The following is a 26,476-nucleotide window of genomic DNA, read 5'->3' as shown; positions in this document are numbered from 1 at the left end:
AACAACACCAACAAAAATGCGTGCAAACAAGCCTTCAGAATAACGAATTGTAACTCCTTATTCAACGGGATGGATTATAATTTATAGAGATCGCTGGTACTTTGTATTCCGTGCACCCCACAATTCTTCTTTTTTTCTATGGTTCGGCTGCAACATGCAGACCATGAAATAGAAACAAAAAACGAAAACAGTAGAAACAAAGATATGCTGTCTTTATGGCTATTGTGCTTGTAATCATGATCATGTATATTGGTTCCCATTTTGTTCCCTGTTATGATACGTATCTGTGTATGAAAAAGAATAATAATTATGTATACTTACCGTATATTTTGTTCTTGTTTTGTTGTTGTCTTTTTTTCCCCAGGGTCCGCCAGGAAGAATGGGTTTGACAGGCTTGCGTGGGGAAAAGGGAAGCGTTGGTGGTATTGGCTACACTGGTCTCCCCGGCAAGGACGGGGAAAAGGGTGGCAGGGTGAGTCAACCTTGATGCATCCGTACAATTCTGGTCATTAATACGAAAGCAGTTATCTGAAATAGCCCCTTCCTTATATAACCGTTGTTGCTACCGCTTTGGTAGCATCATTATTGTCATCATAATTAGAGTTACTCCGCTGTCATAGCTTTTCGGATTTCTATATCATGTGACCCTGCCTCACGCTACCATCAAGATGCCGCCAGACATGTTTTTTTTTTTTTTTTTTTGGTGAGGGCAGATTATGCAAAAGCGGACTCTAACCTTAAACGTGATGCACTAGTTGATACAAATGAAATTTTCTAACCGAAATGACATGCATAATGGAAGGAAAGCACACACTCTTAAAAGTGTGTACTGAGTAAAGAACTTTAAAGATTAGGGTCCATTCAAGTGCTAAGTTTTTGACCAGACTACGTTCTGTGCACTGAATGCAATAAAGAAAAAGAAAAAAACGAAACAAAACAGGAACTTGAAGTCAGCAACGGCAATGAAGGGATTAAATAGAAAATTTCCACACTTTATTAACACATTCTATTCATGACTAATGCTAGTTCTCAAAGCAGAAGCATAATTCTTTCAAACATACGAGATGTGAAATTGACGAATGCGTATGTTCCGAAATGAAAAAGGGCCAAGAAGACATACCCAACCATATTCTTCCACACAAGAGAGTAAAAAAGGAAACTACCGAAAAGAACAATTTGCTATTGGTTTAATGATCCAATATTTTAGAATGATAATCATAGATGAGGAAATGCTCTCTCAGAAAAAAAAAGGACAACTAGTATTAGTATTGACTACAACAGGTTGAGCCATTTCGCCTGCTTTGAGTTCTAACATAAAATCGGGGCGTGCGACTTTTTGTGATGCATGGCCACAATATCTATTAAGAACAGTATTTTTTTTTCGATCAAAAAACTGTCTTCTTGTGATTGCTTGAAAGAGCTTTGGGTGATTAAGTGTATTGTCATTTATTTCACAATATTGGCATGTTTGGCATTCTATGGTATTTTAATGATGTCACTGAGCTCGTGACTTCGCACGCTGCTTCGTACAAACGGTCACTGTAAGATCCCTCCACAACTTCGTATCCACCACCCTATACTCCTCACTTCATTTTTCTCACATGTCTTCTTTGTTTGAATTATTTTTCCAAAATATGAAGAAAAAAAATACAGTCTACCTAATTTTGTGCTTCTGGTTAAAGCTATGGACCCTGATGCCTCCAATAGTACTATAGTAACCTCTCATCAGCCATAGACTTAACTAGAAACTATAACTGCAAAGAATTTTGTATAATATTATTTTCATCAGCTTTTCTGTCTTCAACGTTCCCTCATTCCTTCTTCCTCTCCCTTGTCATCCCCTCCTGATATTAAAAGGGTCCAACTGGCAGAGAGGGCCCTAAGGGACAGAAAGGAGAAATCGGTGACCGGGGTGCAACCGGTTCGATCGTAAGTAAGCTTACTGGAATTTTAGTAGTGATGTTGTTATCGTTGCGAGTTAGGGTATAAGACAATAATAATAATAATAATAATAATAATAATAATAATAATAATAATAATAATAATAATAATAATAATAATAACAGTAATAATATATATATATATATATATATATATATATATGAAGAGCTTGCAACCAAAAGGCGCTAAATCCATTCCGGCTACTTTCGAGTAAATTGATGTTTTTTAATTACACATATTACAGCTTGTTTATTCATTAGCTCTATGCTCCTAGTGGAAGAGCCATCACAGTAGGTAATAAAAACGCACATTAAAAAAATCCTGCACACACCATTTATTTTTTATGAATTTTTATATTTCAGATTTTTTCGGATTTAGCGCCTTTTGGAAGAAATCATGGATTTAGCGCCTTTTGGAAGAAATACTTTTGAGTTGTTCAATAATATTGGTATTAGGGAATGTCATTAATGTGCAATCCAGGTAAATACTAGAGAACTGCATAAATTTACATCACAGTAGCCACACATACCCACACACACACACACCCACACACACACACACACACCCAAACACACACCCACATACACATACACACACAAATGCACCAAAACACACACACATCAAAATGTGAAATCTTTCCCAGCATGCTGCTTTTAATTTTACTCATAACAGCAGCATACTGTACACCTATTCATTATACATTCCACACATGCAAAATACAACTGCAGCAGCAACAACAACAAATAAAATACTTTGATCTCCTAATGACACTTTGCACTGAATATCATGAAGTCTATACAGAAGGTACAGCGACTCAAGGAAAGTGAGGACTTGCAGAGATTGTGAAATCATGTTGACTGATAGTATTTACTTCAGGTGAAAATAAAATACAGGTTGTCATGCAGAAATCTGACTGCAACAGACATGAAAACAAATCACTATGATAAGCCCTCACATTGTATGCTTTACCTATTAATACTAAGAAAGCATCGCAAGGCTTTGCTGGAGGCTTTTTGATTTGGACTAACCAAACATCTGTTAAAAAAAAAAAAATGTCAATTTGCTAAAACTGTAGTACTTATTAAGAAGGCAACAGATGCACATGAAAGCACATCTGTGGACAAAACTCTTTGCTTATACGTAAGTCAACAGCAATAAGGCCTACATCTAGGCATCTGTACTGTGAATCACATAGTCTTTTTTTTTTTTTGTCTTCTTACCATGTTCATTTCTAAAAAGTCATTTACAGCCAAAACAGGAGGTTTACCGCATGAAATGCATACCATCAAGTCCATGGCAGAATATCTCAACTAGTTAGAGTGCCTGCCCTAGGAATCATAATGTCTTGCCATAAGCTCGAGTCAGAGTTCCCTTCATCATTGGTGGCCACTGTTGCTTTATCCTAATTGCCCGAGATGTCCACTGTATTCAATATCAAGGAAGTCATCAAAGCACGGGCCACTAGGTCAGCCCCTCACCCAATTCCTGTCCACCGCCTCAATGCACGCAATATCACCTTGATGTTGTTTTCCAGGGATGTTTTCTCCTCCTCTCAGCTTACGTTCAATGATGTCAAAAACACACAGCCACTCGAAGTACGTTGCACCTACCGGCGTACTCAAGAAAGCTTGATTCAGCATTCAATGAGATTAAGACCACTGTGATGGTTCCGTTGTCTGGTTCAGTATGCATGAGCTCAGAAATGAACGATAAGCTCTGTGATTTCTCGCAATCCTCTGATTCACTGAAGAAATCTTGGCCTTTCATGTACTGCTATGAATGCATCCTGTCACCCTCCTGGTATAAGGCATGGTAAATGTCATCGATGTGCGCTTCTTCTTCTTGCGTATGAGGCAGCGGCAGCTAAATAACGTCCCTCAGTTGTTGTAGCCAAGTTACAGTCTCAGGAGTAGGGTGTGTCAGGTCCATGTTGTCAGGAGGGCGGAGATCAGGGCACTCACTCAAGATGTGTTGAGCAGTCTGTTCTGGTGCACCACACTGGCAGGCTGCTGACGGGCGTAGCCCCCGCCGATGCATGGCTGCGTTGAAATGCCCAACTCAGGTTCGAATCCGATTTAATGACACTCACTCCCTCCTTGGGAGGTTTGCTCCTGGGGGGACAGATGTATTGGGCGTGACGAGGAGTTGGGCAGGTCGTTGGGTGTCTTGCCAGCTCAGTGACACTTGCTGCTTGCAGATATGCTGTAGGTTGTATGACTTCCAAGGATGATTTGCCATTAACCTGAATTGGGAGAAGAATAAGAGAATTCAATCAAAAGTAATTAATACCGATGGCTTAGAATATCTGTCCACGTGTAGCAAACACAACCTCAAACTTCCAATTTTGATACATTTCTCAATAGCTTCTAGACAGCCATAGTGATTTGGAGCAACACTTACTCTACTAAAAGACCAAAAAGAAAGGGACTAGTTTAATTTACAGATTTTTTAACATAATTTTTTAATGTTTAATACAACCATAAAAAACCCACTAATGCCATCATATCAGGATTATAAGATCCATCAGTGAATATTAGACAGGCTCTATCTAATTCTATCAATACCAGGGCAATGCACCCGTGCTGCATAGACCAACTCGAACAGTTAGAAAAGTAGGTATCCAGGTCATTACCATTGCAACACAGCATAAGCAGTACTGTATAGACTGACTTGAATAGTTACACGCTGTAGATATACAGAAAACTTAACTGAGAAAATGAGTCAAGGTAACTTCATTTATTGATTATAGTTCCTTCAACAGATAATTAGTGACATACTTGTGAAATGGACCCCACCACGGTCTCTCTATCATCAGTACTAAATAATACGGCAGCTTACCTGTTACATCCCCACCATGTGGTGTTCAATATGGTGCTTTCTTGCACAATACAGGGCTAATACTGAGGTATGTGGCCCCACCAAACGACACTTTAATATGCATGATTGATACAGCAACAGGACCAGTTTCCACTGCATACAATGTAGCAATACACTTCATTTGGCATACTCGTGAAGTAGGCCCCACCACTGCGTGTCGGTACTAATACTACAGCGGCTCGCCTGTTTATACTCGTGAATTCAGCCCCACCGTGTGGCGTTCATCGGTACATAAGCACGGTGTTGGGGCTTTCTTCCACAGTATACAGAAAACTTGTGAATGCGGCCCAACCAAACGGTGTTTACGAGCAATTGATACAGAGGCGGGGCCGATTTCCACAGCATAGTCCTCCCTTTCTCCCGTTTTTTTTTTTTCTTTGGTCTTCATGTTTTATTCTTGGAAAGACTCCCTAATGTCCCTCGACTAATTCAACAGCCAATTCAACTATAAGTACAACCCTAACCTAAACTTAAACCCTAACCCTAACCTAACCTTGCTTAATTGCTAAATGCACGAGTGCAAGCACACTGCTGTGGGGCCGATTTCACAATTTTGCCCTTCATTCTATCCTTGGAAAGACTTCCTCATGACCCTTGATTATTCTTACCATAGGTATACAACCCTACGCTAAACTAACGGCATATACTTGTTAAATAGGCCCCACCACTGCTGGTCAGTATTGGTTCACAGCAGCTCGCCTGTTTTATACACATGCAGCCCTGTTGCTGTAAGTCCACCCTATGTTAGTAACGTTAGTAGTAATTTACCTTGCTTGGCATTGCATCGCCGAAAAGTACCCTGTTGCTGTAAGTCCACCCTATACATTAGTAGTAGGCCTACTGGTAATTTACCTTGCTTGGTATTGCATCGCCGAAAAGTACCGGTAAATTTACCCTGTTTATACACACGCAGCCCTGTTGCTAATTGCTGTAAGTCCACCCTATAATATCTGGTAGTAGCTACTAGTATAGGCCTAGTAGTAAATTTACCTTGCTTGGTATTGACTATTGCATCGTCGAGCAGAACACGTAGATCAAAAGGTTTAATTTACTAGAACATATTATATAGCTAACATTTAATAGAGCTCTAACGTTAGAGCTGTACACTACAGCCTTGTACAGGTAAACATTTAGCTGGTAGCCAACACGTAAAATACATAATCAGCTGATAATTTACATTGATGCACGACGAGCCCTGTTTGTGGTGCCGTAGCCCCGGAGACCGCGCCGCTATGCGGCGGGGTCCTGGCGGCTACCCCGCAGTTTCGCTAAAGTGAGAACCACGAACAACTCCCTATTGCCACATACGGCGACTTCACGAGTAAATCACGGGTAAATTTCTATCATAAACACAGTGACAATAAAAAATGAAATACACATTACCCCATTGCCTTGGTTCTTTTCACGAATTTATCTGGAAACTGCAAAATTTTCCACATTTTTTTAGGAGTAAGCGGCCTTCCCTAGTGGGAGAGCCGTGCTACCATTTTGAACGTGTATATCCATTAGTAAGCATCTGCGCATGTAGCGAGTAATACGTAGCCTTTTGTCAAGGCCCTCTCGCTGCGTGGTGTAGAGAGCCCAGCCGAGTAAGGTAGCGCGACTCGCTTCGCTCGTCCGTTCGCTCGTCCGTTACAGCGAGAGGGCCTTGCCAAAGGCTAGCATGCAACGTTAGTGAGCATCGGCGAGCTGAAGACAATTCGCCTTATAAGACAACATTTTCTGCATCATAAGCAACGAAATGCATCAAAAAGTCGCCGATTTGAATCATTTAGGTTTAATCGACCCATGTAAGTATTCCTAGTAGTTTTTGTTGAAAAATTAAGGAAATATAGCGCCGCAACGGCACCCGTTTTGTACAACATTAAGATCTGAATGCGAAAACGGCGCAGCCCCAACGCTGCACGTTGGGGCTGGTCGCAGTTAGTGGTGCCGGTGCATGGTGGGGCCCATTTCACAATTTTCCCCAGCAGATTATTGATCCCATTGAATGATTAATTATAAAATTTGTAATAAAACCCAAATTTGACATTCTACGTTGCTCATAAATCAACTCAACATGTTCAAAATTGAGTATGATGCCCATCTCGGTCCCAACACCAAGATGCACATATGGGACTGACTTAATCTGGGCGTCGTACAGATAAGTAAACTCACCTTTCACAGCTGTATTTCCACTGCTTAGCCTTGCATTTCTTCAACACTGCTTCATTTTTCCACTTTTCGTACCACTTTTTAGATCACCGGCAGTCTTGGGTCTTTCATCCATTATGAAACTGTCATGTACTTTCGACTGATAGCCATGGTTCTGTACAGCACTACAGACAACAGTGGTAGTGATCCATGACCGTGAAGAATTGCCATTGAACTATGTAGTGCAGTATCGCTGCATGTAATAGTACGTGTTGCATGTTCTCATTGGTCAGAGCACCCCTAGCTGGCGTGCTCTGACCAATCAGAGACCGGAATAGAGAAATTGGATATAGCGCCTTTTGGTTGAAAGCAAAAATGGATTTAGCGCCTTTTGGTTGAAAGCGTGAATTTCATGCTTGATTTTTTCATATTTCCTCAAACAATTTTGATTAAATTTTTAGTGCCTTATATGCACATGACAAAGATCTGTTCGAATCATGCGAAAGATGGAGTTCGATAAAAATTGGATTTAGCGCCTTTTGGAAGCAAGCTCTTCATATATATATATATATATATTGACATCAAATCTTGCACATTAATAGACGTGGCTGGTGTTGGGTAGCACCCCTTTAATCATCGAGCTTTCGGGCGAAAAGCCCTTCTTCAGGATCTATACAGTCAATGACAACAACGTATAAATAAAATCAACCTAGGTATAAAATCATACTAAACTCAACTAGCCTCATATACTATACATTTCAAAATATACTCAACATAAAACATACCTCAATTCAGCGCATTTTATAACAAAAAACAAATCAGCATACTATTACTAAATACAATCGCAAAACAAAACTTACTGTGTTGGTGCTGAGTGTGGTCTTGTAGTGTTGTCTGTGTGAAGATTGTGGTCGGGTGTATCTTATATGTATTTGTGTATATGGGGGGGGGGGGCGTTCCTGTACTAAGGCTCGTTCTCAATAATCAATCAAAAACTACCAATACTCAAAAATTTTTTCCATCCAACAATACAGAAAAACTTCCAAATTACCATTACAATTTCTACATATTAATACACCTCTTATAATACATACAAACATACATATCCGCATACATAATATAATTTATACACATGAATCTATTTATCCAAATACTTACATACTTACAACCACGTTACTTTAACTACAGTTCAACTTTCCCAAAATACATATACCATTATTACATTACCTATCATATATCTACCTACATGTACATCAATCACTAATTCTATCTAACTAAAAATTATTCTAACCTTCTCAAACAATAACATATTTATCATATACTAACATTCAATTAGTCTAACAAATATTGTAATAATCTAAAAAAATAACATATTTTTATACACTAACATTCAATCAATCTCCTCTCATCTATCTCTATATAATACACCCTCATACATCTATTCAATACTTTCCCATGATTCAAAAACAAAATATATATACAAACATACATACATACTTACATTTATTTCTACAATTACTCATACATATCTGACAATCAGTAAAAAAGAAAAAGAAAAAAAGAAAAAAAAGCAAAAAAGCAAAAAAGACATTAAGGTTCTATGTTAATTCCGTTTGGGTGGAGGGTTTTTAACTTGTCAATCCAAAAGGATTCTCGGCGTAATGTTGTCGTGTGTGATTTGCTCTCGATAGTTTCGATGGCTGTAAGTTGTGGGTTGGATAATGAGTGTGAGGGTAGGTTGAAATGTTTGGTGTATGGGAGTGTTTTGTGATGTGGGTTGTGGTAGTTACGTATTTCTGATAGTGTGTTGTTGATTCTTGTGTACAGTGTTGTTTCTGTTTTCCCGACGTACTGTTTATGACAGAGTGAGCATGTTAGGAGGTATATGACGCATGTGGATTTGCAGTTGATGTGTGAGGAGATCTTGAATTGTCTACCTGTGGTTGTGCTTTGGAATGTTGTAGTTTCTACGATGTGTTGGTGAAGGTTACATTTTCGTGAGTTGCAACGGTAGAATCCGTTAGGTTTGTGTGATGGCGTGCTGGGGGAGGGGTCTTTGGCCCGAACTAAGAGGTCTCTTATTGTGCGTCCACGGCGGAAGGAGATGGTAGGGGGTTTGGGGAATAATTCCCGGGTGTTGTCAGATTGTTGTAGAGTCTGGTGGTGTTTGTGTGTGATGTGAGGTAGTTTGGCAGTGGCAGGCGAGTATGTGATTGGAAAGAATATGTCCTGTTTATGTGTGTCGCCTCCCTTTCTGTAGGAGAGAAGTTCATCACGTGGTGTGTGTCTTGCCCGTGTTATCTGGTTATACGTTGTTGTCATTGACTGTATAGATCCTGAAGAAGGGCTTTTCGCCCGAAAGCTCGATGATTAAAGGGGTGCTACCCAACACCAGCCACGTCTATTAATGTGCAAGATTTGATGTCAATAGATTTACTGTTCTTGCACCGCCCGCCATGTTTTGGTCAAGTCTTTTGATGCCAGTATATATATATATATATATATATATATATATATTATGTATATGTATATATGTATATGTATATAATATATTATTAATCATAATCATCACCAAAATGACCAATATGATTAGTGCTTTTTTTCATTGCCATGTGTCTTACTTTCGCAAGCAGCATCTGTTGTATTACTAATCCTATATAAAGTTGATCCAATAAGTGATGGGATGGTATTTATTCCCGGAACGCTTAATTGTCTATTAAGTGATAATTCGTTCTTCAGTTTGATACCATTGGATTTAGTAATAAGAGAGGTATATCAAAGTTTAACCATCAGAACAAACCAATACCATTGTCCATGACCAAAACGTAGAGTCATAGCTATTACCATTTTAATCATACTTTCAAGAATTTGATATCTGTAAGCATTTTCTGTTGGACACTTTCTTCGACTCAAAATGCGATGAGCCATGGAATTTAAGGCATGCTTACACAATAATGCCATGGAAACAATGCGAGGAATAGACATACGCAAGATGACAGAGGTATTTGTCATATCCTGTATATCATTGTTGTTGTGCCTCGAAAAAAACAACAACCAAAGGGCAAGGAGATATGCAGCAATTAATGTATTTGCAGGTCTAAGAGGCAATGGAGTTAACATAGAAAGGAATTTTCATTTTCATTGTTCAATTTTAACTTTTTTTCTGCAACTTATTCTTTCAAGAATGTAATGCACAAACGAAGAAACAACGATAATATAGAGATTACAATCACAGTGGTTTTCTGTGACTTTTTTTTTTTTACAAACAAATGTCGTAAATCATATAGATCTTGTAAATATAGAAAGGACTTTAGGAAAAGTATTGTTAATGGAAGTGAACACTTGAAAGTGGAAGGAGAAATTAGGAAATGGGAAGTGAAATCTAGGGAAATACAAGCATTTTGTGATTGTATGCTACCAGGGACTGCCAGGCAGACGAGGACAGAAGGGAGAAACCGGTGCAGTGGGTAAAACGGGATCACCGGGACGGAACGGCAAAGACGGCCAGCCAGGTGCCCAAGGAACCCGAGGGCCGGTGAGTAAAAGGTTCCCCTAATTTCTAGCACGGTTCTACACCTCCGGAGCATATATCCGCTTGGCGGTGCCTCTACTTAAGAGATTTTAAAGGTGTGCGTTTATCATAGAAATTGCTTCTTGGTGGCCATTTTCTGTAGGCCTGCATGTGATGACAAATTATTTTCGAGGAACTAATCGTCCTGCAAAAGTGTTGAAGCCAAAGTGCAAGGGCCGCCAAATAAAAGATGACAAAACAAATCAAAACATAGAAGAAACAGAAGCAAAACGGAAATGCATCTATCTCGACATTATGAATCCGTTCACTGACATAATTTCTCCACGAAAAGAAATACCATTAGGACTGCCAAACCGCAATCATTTTTGTTCAATGTTGCCCTTATCGTGACTTCGTGAGTTTTCTTACTTCTTTTGACATTTGATACGGTTAGAATAAGGGTATTCCTTTTGTTGGCATCTCACTACTTGTCCCCACCTCTCCCTCCCACTCCTATTATAGAAAGGAGAGAGAGGCGAAACTGGAGATCAAGGCACCCAGGGTTCCAGCGGTCCGCGTGGTATCCAGGGTTTTCCCGGTTTAAAGGGCTCCCTGGGACTTAAGGGAGACAAGGGCATAGCGGGTGTTGACGGTGCGAACGGAATCCCAGTAAGTGCTACGTGATTGCGTGAAAAATGTCTATTTTTCCAGGTATTTCCATATTTTATAAATATGAAATTGTAGAGTCGATTCTATATGTTTAAACCAAACATCCTGCACACATAAGATGTGAAACTCACAACGGGGAACTTGAGAAATTTTAATTGTCAAAGACTTTGGTATCACAAAGATGTGTTGTTATACAATCACTTCACGACTTTTCCTCAACTGAGTGAAACCTGTTGAACACTGTGGGATTTCCTTGTAATTTGTTTTTTTTTTCTCTATTTTCATGTAACTACTACAATTCCAGCATCCAATTATATTCCAAGAGATATATATACAAGTGTATATATATATATATATATATATATATATATATATATATATATATATATATATATATATATATATATATATATATACATATATATATATATATATATATATATATATATATTCGGGATATATAAATTTGTCAGGAATATTGGTCATGCAGCAAATACTAAACAGAAGGAACTGTACCAGGTAATTATAAAAGACCGTATCCGGGCACTTACCCCCTGGGCAACTACCCCCCGGATAACTACCACCCGGATAATTACCCCCCCCCCCCCCCCGGTCTATTCCCCCTTAGGGCAACTACCCTCCGGACAACTACCCTCCTAGGGCAATCACCCTCCAGGGCCATTACCCCCTAGGAAAACTACCACCCGGTCATCTACCCTCCTAGGGCAACTACCCCCAAGGGCAATTACCCCTAGGACATCTACCCCCCGGATAACTACCCCCTGGGTAACTACCCCCTGGATGACTACCCCCCGGATAACTACCCCCCAGATAACTACCACCCGGATAACTACCCCCTGGATAACTACCCCCCGGATAACTACCCCCTGGATAACTACCCCCTGGATAACTACCCCCTGGGTAACTACCCCCCGGAGAACTACCCCCCGGAGAACTATCCCCCGGATAACTACCCCCCGGATAAGTACCCCCCGGATAACTACCCCCAGGATAACTACCACCCGGATTACTACCCCCCCCCCCAATTAACAATACCCCGAACCCCCCCCCCCCGCCCCCTCCTGATACTTACCTACTGGACAACCCTCCCTCCCCGCCCCCCCCCGAAAGTTACCACCCGTCGTATATTTTCCATAAGTTCATAACACCATATCAGAAGATGCACCTTTCTCTTACACTGTCATCACTCTTTTGGCTTGTCATTTATTTTCTACCGTTATAACACATGATAGACGATAAACATAAGAAAAGGAGAGTTGATTTCACTGCAATTCATATTCCCTTAACATTAGCGAGGGACTCTTCGATATAAAGCCATAATTTATGATAGGATCCGGGCACGGTTTTATGAAAGTTATCAGTCCTGACAAGCTGTCAGTTCCACACAATTACCAATCGTTGTAGGTCGATCAAAGCAGGTCCATGGTAACAAGTCAGTGACTCGAGCTTATCAATCAAGCAGAACCCATGGTTTTATTGAAATTATTAGATACTAACAAGATGTCATAACTGGCAACTTTTATCAAAAGGTGCCCTAATCTGTCATGAGAGTAAAATTAGAGCTTGTTTTACATACAAGTAGAATTGTGCTAGTTTTCAAATTAAATGTTCTCGACACTTTAAGAGGAAATCCAGTTCAAATATAAGTTAGTCTCATTAGAAAGAGTAAAATATTACGAGTTTAACAGTATTTTTTTTTTTTTTTTTTTAGAAAACACCCCTAGTTGTTAACGAAGTCTTTTGTCCTGCACCCTCTTTTTGAATAGATCTAGGGAGAGTTGTAGTTGACAGAATCCTTTTTACATTATAGGGCTGCTCTGCTTTATCCCGGCCATTTCAAGAGTATTTTTTTTTCTCAAAAAATTGAATTCTTCTTGGAATAACATGCTCTTTAATATTTCGTAAGGGGTTTCTAATTATCTCACCCAAAAGATGTTTAAAACCTGAAGTTAGGTCTCGACCAAAAGCAGACGATATGAAAAAATGTTTTTTTTTTTTTTTTCATTTCAAATAGCTAACGTGTTCGAAAATAACAATGAGAGACGTAATTTTCTGGGGGAGAGTTATTGTAAGAGGGGTGATTGTTTGGAGCCTAATTTTAATAAGGAGTAATTGTCAAGGGAGGTAATGTTCTGCAGTGATCATACCAAGGAGGTGACAATCTCTTCCCACATCCTTGATATACTAGTTGTTAATATGCCCAATAATGCAGTAGGGCAATTCTGAAATGAGCGTTAACGGTATAACAGTAAAATAGTTACAAAATTGATGAAACAATGCAAAAAAAGCAAATTAAGACAGAGACGAAGTACACAAATAAAGATACAGTGCACTCCCGTTACAACGAACACGGTGGTTATAACGAAATTTCGTTATAACGAAGTAAAACTTCTGGTCCCAAAATTATCGCCATTAAAGTCTATGGTACAAAATTCGCTTATAACGAAGACGGTTATAACAAAATTTTCGTTATCACGAAGTCTTTTCTGAGCGCCACTGACAAAGAAAAACAAAAGAAATGCGCTCCGTTATAACGAAATGCGGATCGCATTCGAAAATGCGTAGCGGAACAAGCATTATTAAAGCGTCTCTGCATGAGCGAACGCATCATTGAATGTTCACTCCGTGTATCACGCACAGTTTCCGAGGGGAACTTGCGTTGTTGTAATAAAATAATTTGAATTCAGATAAGGTTTGTTTCATTGTTCCGAAGTCCTTTAATACAAAACACACAGATTCTGATACAACTAAATGTTCGTTAGTTCGGAAATGAAACAGGGTTTGTTATTAAGCACATTTTGGCGTTATTCCAAAGGTTCGTTAATTCGATAATAAAATATGGTCCTTATTCTTATACGGTTCGTTAGTCCGAAAATGATAGGAATTCAAAACGTTCGTTAATCGGAACATTACAAAAAGTATCATTAATCCATGGTGGAAAAAGGAGAGTACACTAACAAAACTTAAGAATTGCAATCTTTATAATCGTCTTAAGATAAATAAATCTTCGAAATAACTAACCTTTCTCATTTTTTTTTCATTAACAAAATTTCTTCGGAATAACGAACCTTATTTCATTTTCTGATGAAAAAGCCTTCGGAACAACGGATTTTCTGACTAGTGAACCTTTTTCTTTTTTTGATTTATAAACCTTCAGAATGACGAACCTCATTTCATTTTCAGATCAACGAACCTTCGGAAAATGAACAATATATCATTTTGATCTAAATTATGAACTTTCGGAATAATGATTCTGCGGAAATGCGAACCTTCACATAAACAAACCATCGGAATCCCGGGAATGGCGAAACTTCGGAATAAGGAGTCTTCGGAGTAACGTACTTTAGTAAGAAAAGAACCTTTGGAATAGCGAACTGTAACCAAATCCTACACCGTCATTTTCTACACATGTGAGACAACACAAACAACTTTATGCTCTTTTTAAAATGTAATATTTAAACGAAATTAAAAAGGTATTCTCCCATTTCACATAGCTTTCCAGCGTATGATGAGGATTCAACAAACAGAATTTTTTTATGCGTGGTTTCCTTCTTTTCGTTATACATTGCATATTATATTTGTTCGGTTACAACGAAATTTCGTTAAAACGAAAAAAAAAAAAAAACCCTGCCGGTCCTGAGCATTTCGTTTTAACGGGAGTGCACTGCACATTAACACACACGAGATAAATCCCTTGTAATGAGAGAAAGAGGAAAGGTGAGTTATGAATGACAGGAATAGACTACCTTCACGGTGGACAGAGAAAAGCGAGAGGGAAGAGGAAGATGATGGGTGAAAACCAGGGCACGTGAGGCATGAGATATAAGCTCCTCAAAATAAAGAAGTGTTACATGGAGTTGTGGTAAACGATAGACAATTGTGGTTAAAAAAATATTGCAAAAAGTTTAACTCATTCTGAAGTGTAACATTTCTTCAAAATGTCTTTAGTTCAATGGTAAAGGCATTCAAACTTAAAACTTCTTTTATACTATACTATCAAGAGAAATCCGAAATTTCGGAACAGTAAAAGAAAATACAGATTTAGCGAAAATAGTTTGGTTAAAGGCATTGGCATTTACTGGATTACCGGGTAGGATATGAAGGGACAGCTTCGTTTTTTATGAACATAGAGTCATAATACAGAGGGAGAAATTAAGCTTTTACATAAATTGTCCTAAGTGCAAACGATACAAATCGTAAATCTTTAAGATGTTGTTTTCATAAAATGATGTATCAGTATGGCATCTCCGTGATTCCTGGTAAATAATACAAAGAACTTCGTTTCCTGTAGTAATGATATTCTTTTTATTAAAGGTAAGATGGGGGGGGGGGGCGATGACCCGGGAGGTAGTTACCCAGGGGGTAATTGGCGTGGTGCACTGTCCTGGGGGTAATTTTCGTCTAGATAGTTATAGGGGAGGGGGAGTTGTAGGCTTGCTTATCCGGGGTAATCATCCTCGGGAAGTTATCGGAGGGTGTAGTTATCGGGTGGAAGTTATCTGGGGTCTAGTTATCGGAGGAGGGGGTAATTAACCTGGGGATAATTATCCTGGTGGTAATTATCGGGGGGGGGGGGTAGTTATCCGGAGGGTAATTATCCGGGGGTAATTATCCGGGGGGTAATTATCCGAGGGGTAATTATCCGGGGGTAGTTATCCGGGGGGTAGTTATCCGGGGGGGTAGTTATCCGGGGGGTAGTTATCCTGGGGGTAGTTACCCAGGGGGTAGTTCTCCGGGGGGTAGTTACCCAGGGGGTAGTTCTCCGGGGGTAGTTATCCAGGGGGTAGTTCTCCGGGGGGTAGTTACCCAGGGGGTAGTTTTCCGGGGGGTAGTTATCCAGGGGGTAGTTATCCGAGGGGGTAGTTATCCAGGGGTAGTTATCCGAGGGGTAGTTATCCAGGGGGTAGTTTTCCTATTAAAAGGGGGAATTGCCCTGGGGGGTGATTGCCCTAGGAGGGTAGTTGTCCGGGGGGTAGTTGTCCTAGGGGGTAATTACCCTGGAGGGTAATTGCCCTTGGAGGGTAGTTGTCCGGGGGGTAGTTGCCCTAGGGGGGAATTGTCCTGGGGGGTAATTATCCGGGTGGTAGTTATCCGGAGGGTGGTTTTCCAGGGGGTACTGTTCCTAGAACCTTTTTTTCTGTTATAGAGTTCGTTTAGTCTTTTATGGTTCTAGGAACAGTACCCCCTGGAAAAAGACTAAACGAACTCTATAACAGAAAAAAGCATATGTCAATTATACAAATGATGTCACATAGCACAGATGTAAAGTCCAACATTGCAGTCAATTAGCATTATGTCCCACAAACTTTACCTCGAGATGTGTCTTAGGACTCCTCATTTGATAAAGTTTATTATAAACGTGGAACGATTTTTGTATAGGCCTATTGAGGTGGCTTTGAAGTGGACTGTTCTCTCTCTCTGTCATTTTTTGTTTGTTTTTATTTCAGGGATTGACCCCAACAGAAGACGAGATCTTGAGACTCATTGACAGATATTTTCAGAGTAAGTTGCTCTGATTCCCTTTAGAAAAATGGTATCCGCGTTAGCTTGGTAAAGAGGCCGAATATTTTGATTATCCGATTTTCACAATTCTAACGATCAATGTGTGTTGTTTGTTAACGAAATTTAATTGTTCCAATTTTTTCATCAAACCCTTCTTCCGAAACCATACGAGAAATTTTATCGCTTTGTGTGTGTGTGTGTGTGTGTGTGTAAACTTAAACTTATAAAATATCACTCTTCTTCTGCTTCTCCTGCATAACTTCTTTTCATCAATAATATTACTGTCATTGTCATTATGATGGTTGTCATTATCGTCGTCATTATCTTTCTTGTCGTCTTCGTCATTTAGCTGCACTTTGAAATCATTTCTTCTTGTTTACTTTCTGTTTTGTGTGCTATTTGTTTGATTTGGTTAATTTTGTTGTTGTTGTTGTGTTTTTTTTTTTCCCAAGACAAACTTGAGGAGTTCGCCGAGCGCTTCCGCGGCCCACCAGGGCCACCGGGCGAGAGCATCCAAGGTGACCCGGGCCCGCCCGGCAACATGGGCCATGTAGGTCCTGTAGGACCTCGGGGACTCACGGGAGTACAAGGAAATATGGGACGTCCTGGGGCTATCGGAAGTAGTGGACCAGTGGGAATAAGAGGTAAGGCCTTGGAGACAAGTTTTACCTCGAAAGTAAGAGATTGTTATTTTTCGATTTGTCTGCACTTTGTACGAATAAAATTTGTAAGATCGGAGATCGCTGATCCACACTTTCTAACAAACATGTCGGAAAAAGAACCAGCGGGAACCGAACTGCTTTCTTGGCAGTCACATTACCACCAGGCTTTCCCATGGTTCATCGTGTCACTGCTGGCAACCAGGGATAGCAGCCCTGGTGGTCGTGTGACTGCCAAGAAAGCAAGCAGATGACAGGTTCGATTCTCCCCGATTTTTTTTTTTTTTTTTTGAAGATCAGCAGTACGATCTTACAAATTTCATTTTTACAGAGGCCAGACAAACTGGAGAAAATTCGTACCTCAAGTTCTTCCTTATTACGTTTTCTGAAATCAATGCTATATGCCTGATGGCCGAAAGGCATCGTAGAATGACGTCTGTACGGTGAAAGCGACAACAGCGTATATTTTCCTTCTAATAAGTAATGCTATTCGTGGTGCTTAGTCCACTCAGAACCCATCACCATTATCCGTTTCCTGTAAGGCGTGTTTTTTTTTTTTTCAGAGAACGTGTGTGTACTATATATTCATGTGTCTGTTTATTAATGTGTGGATATATCATCATATTTCTCATTGTACATGTATGATTTTCCATAAACGTACTTATAAGTAAAGTACAAATATTATAGGTTGTCATTTCGCATATCGTTAATTAGAGAAGTCTTCCCTGTAATTCAATAGTTATCATTTCTTTGACGTTTCATGGAAGAACAGATCGAATATTTGATTGTCAATTTGCCCCCAAAATGTGTGTGTTTAGCATGAATATTTAGCATGTATTACAAACACTCTTTTACGACGTTTATATTTTCCTTCCTAGGAACGAAATGTCAATCAGTACCTGTGTATTCTTTTACTAATCGAACAACTTGCAGAAGTACCACTTTTTTCATTTAAAAAAAAAGTAAAACTTTTAAGTCATATCATATATGTTTTACCTTTAAGGTCCAATTTTGATTAAACCTAATCAATTCCGATGGTATAACTTTGCTCTGTTAAAGTTAGATTGTGAAATGGGAGATATACGTCAAACGTTATGCATCATGTCACATAATATTTCTTCCCTTGTTTTCATTTGTCAGGACCTCCTGGAAAGAAGGGAGACAAAGGGGACAAAGGGTCGGGATTCACCGGGCCCATGGGCCCACCGGGACCAGTGGGTAAGTGATATACCCTGCATTTTCCCCTTCCATCTTTCAATCTACAAAATCAATCTTTCCATCCCCACCTTCTCTCTCTCTCTCTCTCTCTCTGTCTCTCTCTCCGTCTCTAGTTCACTCTCCATTTGTCTATGTCTCTGTCTAAGCCATTGATCGTCTATCTTTCTAGGAATAGTACAATCTATCCTTCTAGGAATAGTAAGATCTTTCTTTCTGGAAATACACCGTAGGTGATAAAGTCTATCTCTTTAAGAATAGACACATCTATTTTTCTAGGAATAAGATTTGTCTTTCTGGGAATAGTAAGGTCTTTTTCTCTGCGAATAGTAAGATCTATTTTTGTTTATGTGATCATTTTCTACCTTCGTTTTGTCTAGGCGCAGTTTATCAGGTTTCGATAGTTTGTTTTATAATTTTTTTTGTTGGCAATTTTTTTTGAAATTGACAGAAAGGCCCCGAGAGATCCTTTGCTCTTTATGGAGTCACGAAAGTAATGTGCAATGCATGGGACTTTGAATGAATGGAAGAAAAGTCCTGATTCTAAATACCGCATCGTGTGATGCCAGATGGTAAGCTTATCCTTGGACTGAGAGGTAAATGGACACTGTGCAAAGCTCGGCAAACTAAAATTGGATAAGACACCATAACATTGTTCAACTGGAACTATTATGCGTAGCGGTCGGCACATAAACTCGTAGATCATTGCTAGAGTTTCTCTTGCTCATACTCCTTCAGGCAGTGCCAGGTATGAAAGTGTCGTAAACACATAGAATAAGATCATACTCACACGAATAAGATGCCCGACATACACGCTGCGTCCAAACCGTATACGGCGTTGTACATCATTCTGTATTGATGACGTTTCTCTCCTTTCTTTGCTTTGTGCAAAGGCTTACCAGGTAAACCAGGCATTGGCCGACGAGGCGAGATCGGTCAACCAGGATTCGCCGGTCCGCCGGGCGCGACGGGTGACCGCGGTGAACCCGGCAAGCAAGGCCAACCGGGTTACTGCGAGTACTGCAACTATGCACCGGGGACGTACCCGTTCCAGGTCCCACAAACGAACGTCGACCTCAACAATAAAGGTTAATGCCAGTCCCTGCGGTACAGCTGTCCCGTAATACTGCAATAGCTACAAGACAAACACAGTATCGGAGGCTTCTACGTTTGGAGCAACCTTCATCGATTGCATACGCAAGCACGTTCATGACAGTTTAGCCGCCCACATACCCACGTCGGTCGTGCCAGATATAGTACCAAAGGTCGCCATGATAATTGCCAGTAGCATTCAAAACGAAGTATAATAATAAAAAAAATATATATAAAATATTTTTGCAAAGTTCAGAAGTGCCTTTGTAAGTCAGCTTGATTTACAATTATTTCGTGCCGCCCTCTGTTTTCATTTAAGTCTCTTTTCAGTTTGTTTTACTTCGTCTATGTTACACATTACTTTCATCTGTCTTTGGAGGCATGTTGCGATTCGAACTGCTTAAGCTTCTGGTAGATATCAAATAAAATCGCTATGACTCGACAATAAAGTTGTTATGACTTATGACATGTTGAAAAACATATAGAATCTTGTATCTGAGTACGACAGTTATCCTAACATTATATTTCCATATTTGATAGAGGGTATCTCGAAGAAAAAAAAAATAAATGAAACGAGTTCAGGTTGTGCTACCTTTTCTCATCGCATTGGAATGGACAAGCATAAGTTGAATTAATAAATCTTGCAGTGCGTGTAAATTATAGATATTGCGTGGCAGAGTTCATATTGTATCGAATCCGTATTCGACCAGCTTATTTTAAGCTTTTTGTGTATATTCTGACAATTTATGCAGTTTTTGCTTCTTCTTTTATCATACAGGCGGATAAAATGAAACAATTACAGACTAGATTCAAAATAATTATATGTATTCTGTTCTATGACCATCATTATCGTTATGTACGTGGCACAGCGTTATTTGAAGATTGACTTGTAAAATGTACAGTGTAATTAATTTGTATCGTTCGTGTGGGATAATGGTGTATATTTTGAAAGTAGGAAGAATACGCAATTCCAATGGTAACTGGATATTTAACGTTTACTAGCATGTTTTAAATTAGGAATGACACATATTCTATTAGATTAACTTAGCTATCGCTGTTTAATGATAGACTTCCGAAACCAGCTAAGCCTAGTATAAGCAAGCATAGCTGAGAATCCCTTTTAACTAGTCGAGTTTGATGTTTTTTTATCCAAGTTTTACTAAATTCCTGGACGGGAGAGTGTAAAGATGTTGATATTTAACATTGGGGATTTGTGTCACAAATCAAACAGAATGCAGAAAATGTACTTCTGGCATGTCTGGTTACGAATGTCGTGTAGTGTCGTAAATACGGAACTTATTTTACATGCAGGGGTAGAGCTCAATGGTTGTTTGTATACTACGGCGCCCTCATAAGCAAACGAAAATAAATGACCAGAGTGAAAGCAATAAAAAACACATTGTTCTGTCAGATACAATGTATTACTTCCGTCATTCTAACCTATACTGTTACCAGTCGTTGAGTTACTCGTTTCCAATTTTTTTGCTGACTCAGTGATTCAATAGAAACTCACAGACTATCCTCCAATAAACTATGTGAGTCGCCGATTTAGCGTCGTATTTGCTTACCATGTGGTGTCACTGTTAATGGGGACAAGATTGCAGGAGAAAATGGTGAAAGTTTTGTCTGCAGGTGTTGGTTGTGTGTGAGTGTGAGTGTGTATTGTGTGTGTTTGTCATAGATGTGGCTGTTATGATGACTTGCTGGCTTTCTGTCCGTCAAACTTTTTATCTTGTCAAAGTATTTCTGGTAGAATTGGTGACGTCACACTCTGGATAGCAAACTGTGGAGCTCTGAAAACTGGGAAATGAGAAGTTTGACACGATAGTCACACCAAAGTAAGATGTTGATAATTACAGCAATAATAATAATGATAAAAATGGTAATAATGATAATAATAATAATTACTATTATTAAATGACAATACTAGTACTGATAATAATACAAATAATACTTGTAACAGTGAATAATAATAATAAGTATACATATGCATATATATGTATATATATATATATATATATATATATATATATAATAAACGACATTCGAGACGAGAGCAAAAACAGGAAGAAAGATTAGTGCACATAATAAATCTGTGGAGCATCCATCTTAACATAATTGGAAGCTCGGTATCCCTGGGACCGAGAAATGTGATTCACTCTAAACGTTGATCATGTATACATAGGTAATATATATATATATATATATATGTGTGTGTGTGTGTGTGTGTGTGTGTGTGTGTGTAATACAAACGTATATAATGTGTGTAACGTAAGTGTGTGTTTTTTTTTGTTTTTTTGTGTTTTTTTTTTGCAGTGAAAACAGGCTGTATGAAGAGCTCTGATTTAACAAGATCCTAATACGACGAACTCTTGGGCGAGGGGTCACCGAAAACATACAGCTTTTTAGATGTTTTTTTTTTAAATAATTGTATTGTAATGTATTTGATTTATATGGAATCATTCACAAGCAAAGATCAAAAAGAATAACACATGATAACATGATAGGAGAGGCCAAGCTAATGAAATATAGAAAGTAGGCTACTCGTGCACAAGAAATCGCATTTATTTCCATTTAACCCACGAACAAGATACAAACAAGTGAAAAATTTATAAGCAACCACAACTATATTATCACCGTTATTATTATTATTATTATTATTATTATCATTATTATTATTATTATAAACTACTGTATTTTCAGAATGAGCGTCTTACATGATGAGTGAAATCGTTATACATGATCCATACACATCCCCACATATTCCACATATTCCGTTAAAACACACATATTATAACTGAACAAGAATCCACAGTTCCATAGAATGTTATTATACAAGGTAGCGCCTTAAAAGGACACAAAAACATCATTAGGTTTTACTAAAATTTGGGAATATTAGTAAAGAAAGAAATCCACACACACTCAGATAAAAACAACATGCTTAACTCTTTATGTGCCACGTTCGCACGTCCGACTCAGTCGACGGCGTGCCAACTTCGCATATTCTGCTCAACAAACAAAGCCGCCAAGATCGATCGATAAACCGCTAATTACTGCTAATCCCGCGGCACAATGAAAGCGTTTCTCGTGCTTTTGTTCCTCTCATATACGACTTGCATTCTATGTGGTGGTCGACTATCAAGCGATGTTCCCAACTAGATTTGCTTGTACATTCTAAGTTTCTGTCACGGTTTTATGTGCAAAAGTCATGCCTTTACAGTAATGTACAAACTGGTCATTAAAGAGAAAAATTGAAAATAGATTCGTCATACAATCTATATCGTAACAAAGCTTGGCATTCCTCTTTGACTTTGCGTACTATTATGCCCACCTTAACAGAAATTTGTAGAAGTTATACAAATCGGAAAAACAGAATTCTTTCTCAAAGCATGACTACCTTCATGTCTCAGAATAACGTGGCACACAGGGGGTTCCACCATGGCACATAAAGAGTTAACTGAGTTACGATGATGCTTATCATTATGGGGAAAAAAAACCTACCTGCAAGCAAGAGGTCGAGAGATGGATTTGCGAGATAACTTGATGTAGAGAGTTAATGAGCAATGCATAATTATTATTTTTATCCGCACAAAAAACAAACACGTGCGTAACATTATTAAAACTCTCTGAATATTATATGATATTGTGTAGACACATTGGTACTTGTGATGATGAATATTCGTGCCGTTGACCGCGCTATTCATAATACTCAGTATTCTTAATCCAGGGTATCCCAATCAGTGGTTTATACACTGCTATTCTTGGGGCTCAGCAAGCAGAATAACAAAGTACAACATTAATAAATTCAATATACAAAAGGTAACAAATGAAGGACATCCCGTTATACACCAAATACATAAATATTAAAACAATGTCAATACTGTACCAGAAAGCACAAAATAAGTCTTTGATGAACATAATACACAAATTCACATCATTTGAAAATGGGACGATACCCTCACATAATACAGCAGTACCAAATTAACTGAATTTTAGCCCAAGTGAGATATGTATGCTCTTACAACGTTTGACGGGAAGTGGCGTTTCGGACTTCAGCGGGGGAGCTGATTCCAAAGACATGAAACATAGTGTGAGAACGATTTTTTCCTGCTTGAATAGATTCTCAGAAAGTGACATGAAATAATGCAATACATTAATCCAAAATTGAAATAACATCCAACTTAGAAAATTAATGACATCACGGGGATGAAATGCTAACTTGATATTTGATATTCATGCGCAGTATGAAGCTGCAGTACTTAAAAACAATTTTTATGTTTACAATTCACTTGAGAATGTTTGTGTGTCTGGTTTATTTTTACCATGAATATGAGTCCTTATGAACCAATGTAATAGCATTTTGTGAAGTAAACAGAACATTCCGAGAAATGGCATCGTAGTGTTGTCAACATGAACTGCAACGTTTCAAATATTCAGTCTCTTAGAAAGGCCAACTTATGTTGAAATTCCTTCAATTTACAAATGAATAATGTGCGTAATTAAGACAGTCCTTCAACAGAACCAGCAATAGATAATATGACTAAAATTCACATCAAAAGCATCCACATAAGCATCGGTATAAAATCAAATACAGACATATACATAATACGTATAATAATGAGCTTTAACACAAATACCAAGGATGTGTTTACATCTATGTTAGTATTCATCATGCTGTTGTTTGAAGAATATGTTGAATTCTTCCAGATTCATATACAGTCTCAACGGTAAAGCTCATCTCCGTGTCCACGTAATTTTCAACATATTCGAGTTGAGTTCAGCCCTGAGTAATTAGTGACACGTTTGTTTATTTGCCAGATTTTTATTTTTCATTTGCCCTCCAACTCCAATGAGTAGTAATTCTACATCAAACAAAGAGTTATTGTCATGAATTACTGGAATTGCCCAAAATATAAACAGAGAATAGACAGAAAACGCAACTGTTTCTTATGTAAAAAATTAAAAAAAATAAAAAATAATAGAATTAATTGTTATACGGGCGAAAGAAAAAATAACCACTGTGATATTAAATATGTACCGGTATATACTTTGACAATGTACAGGAAATACACGTTATGAAAACATGCACATTCTTCGATAATCTGAATGCAAAGCACACCTGCAACATATTATACAAATAACAAGACACTCATGTGACTATACAGCAAGCAGATTGAAAGTAATATATTTGAGGACAAATCTTAACGTAAAATCTCTGAAGAGAGAGAGAGAAGAGAAACATACAACACAGCACGAGGCTGACGACATGAGATACAAAATTCAAGTCTTTCACTTTTACACTATTAGTGTTTCATTCTTGATTCACAAAGACATAATTTATGCCCATGTCAAAAAGGCAATGACATTACTGATACCATATCATAACGTCATTTCAAAGCGCACCGCTTTTCAGTGAGGGTTGGTGTTAAAATTGTCTCCAAAAACATTTCGTCACAGCCCTGTACTTTATCATATCGAGAGCAACACGGGATCATTTTGTACTTTGAATAGTAACATGTTTGTGGCTTTTTTTTTTTTTAACGTATAGACAAACATGGTACATGGGCGTACCTTAATTCAATAGGTACATAGGAGACAAGGAATGCATGATACAAAATAGGTATAATAATATTATCTTACAATTTTTTAGTATGTATCATTCTTTGTAGTATGGAAAAGTAATAACACTTCAGATACATGTACAAGCATAAATGCATTCATGAGAGGAAAAAAAATCGTCAAGATAATTATGACCAGCCTTCTGTCAAACTCGCGTCTAAATTATTACGTAACAGAACACGATATTCTCCAGTGTACACGAAAATTCAATTGAGTGTGGCAAAATTAAATCGAAAAGAATTTCGGAGGTCTAGAGTTTACATAACTCATGGTTCATCCCTTTATCAAGAAACGTGACGAAATAACAAATACAAGTACTATACCATGACACTACGGTAAAGTAGATTCACGTCAGAGAATTAGCAAATATACTAAATACTAAATAGCAATAGTAATAGTAGCAGTAATAGTAACACAGTATTTTGTAACTGTACAATAATAATTAACATGACTGACGAATGGAGGAGAAATCTCACATACGTTTTTGGAAAATGTAATACAGACAAATATCACAAAATTAAGGTCATAAACTTCACAGTGCTAAGTGTCACATTACAACACGAAATTTTTTGTTAAGAAAGGCAATGACAAGCTGCCAATATATCCTGTCAAAATACAAAACTTGGCACATAGGTTAGGTAAATTAAATAGTTCATTTCTTCATAAACAATAAGACATCAAAGACCTGTTACTCGAATCTAGACGTTCCGTTATAAAAGAAAAATCCTAAAACTCTACAGGTGTATTTCCAAGGCAATATATTCCATCATCAACTCAACCTTAACCAATAAAAGGTTCTATTCCCCTGATGAAGAATTTTACATGTAGTCCTTTTTCTTAATGTCACATGTAAAGTTATACATTATGTTTGTCTAGACACAGCAGGCATGTGCATGATCTGTGACATCCCTCATTGATACCACTTTGTGTTCCCCTTAGCTCTATATGGAAGTAAAAAATAAAATCGTATACAGAAGTACATCTCGAACATAAAATTAACCTACAAGGAGGTATGTTCACATTCAACGAAACGTATAATTCATTTGTTTCGGTGGAATACAGACGCAATTTCACTATTACTGTGTGGAGCTGCTCTGTGTCATTTGACATAACTACGATGTAAGTGTGCAGTAGGTGGTATTGGATATTAAGCCAGGTTTGTGCAAAGGTAATCTTGCCTCAGTTGAAAAAAAAAAACACTTCATAAGGAGAACAAACTCAGGCAAGCACATAAATT

The 26,476-nt window shown here is 38.3% G+C and overlaps 1 protein-coding gene across 1 annotated transcript in view; it reads left to right on the top strand.

The window, feature by feature from the left end:
* Nucleotides 1-19,672, top strand: part of LOC140233790 (uncharacterized) — a 43,218-nt gene extending 23,546 nt beyond the window's left edge. The window contains exons 27-34 of the mRNA XM_072313883.1: nt 365-472; nt 1,858-1,929; nt 10,373-10,486; nt 10,985-11,131; nt 16,600-16,654; nt 17,107-17,298; nt 18,454-18,531; nt 19,422-19,672. Of these exons, the coding sequence (XP_072169984.1) occupies nt 365-472; nt 1,858-1,929; nt 10,373-10,486; nt 10,985-11,131; nt 16,600-16,654; nt 17,107-17,298; nt 18,454-18,531; nt 19,422-19,621 (966 nt within the window). The 3' untranslated portion in view covers nt 19,622-19,672. The remainder of the gene's footprint in view (nt 1-364; nt 473-1,857; nt 1,930-10,372; nt 10,487-10,984; nt 11,132-16,599; nt 16,655-17,106; nt 17,299-18,453; nt 18,532-19,421) is intronic.
* The last annotated feature ends 6,804 nt before the right edge of the window (nt 19,673-26,476 follow it).

The sequence above is a fragment of the Diadema setosum genome, chromosome 10 (assembly GCF_964275005.1).
Source record: "Diadema setosum chromosome 10, eeDiaSeto1, whole genome shotgun sequence".
In the NCBI taxonomy this organism is placed as follows: domain Eukaryota; kingdom Metazoa; phylum Echinodermata; class Echinoidea; order Diadematoida; family Diadematidae; genus Diadema; species Diadema setosum.
Note: the sequence above shows the minus strand (reverse complement) of the source record. Positions and strands in the feature narration are given on the sequence as shown.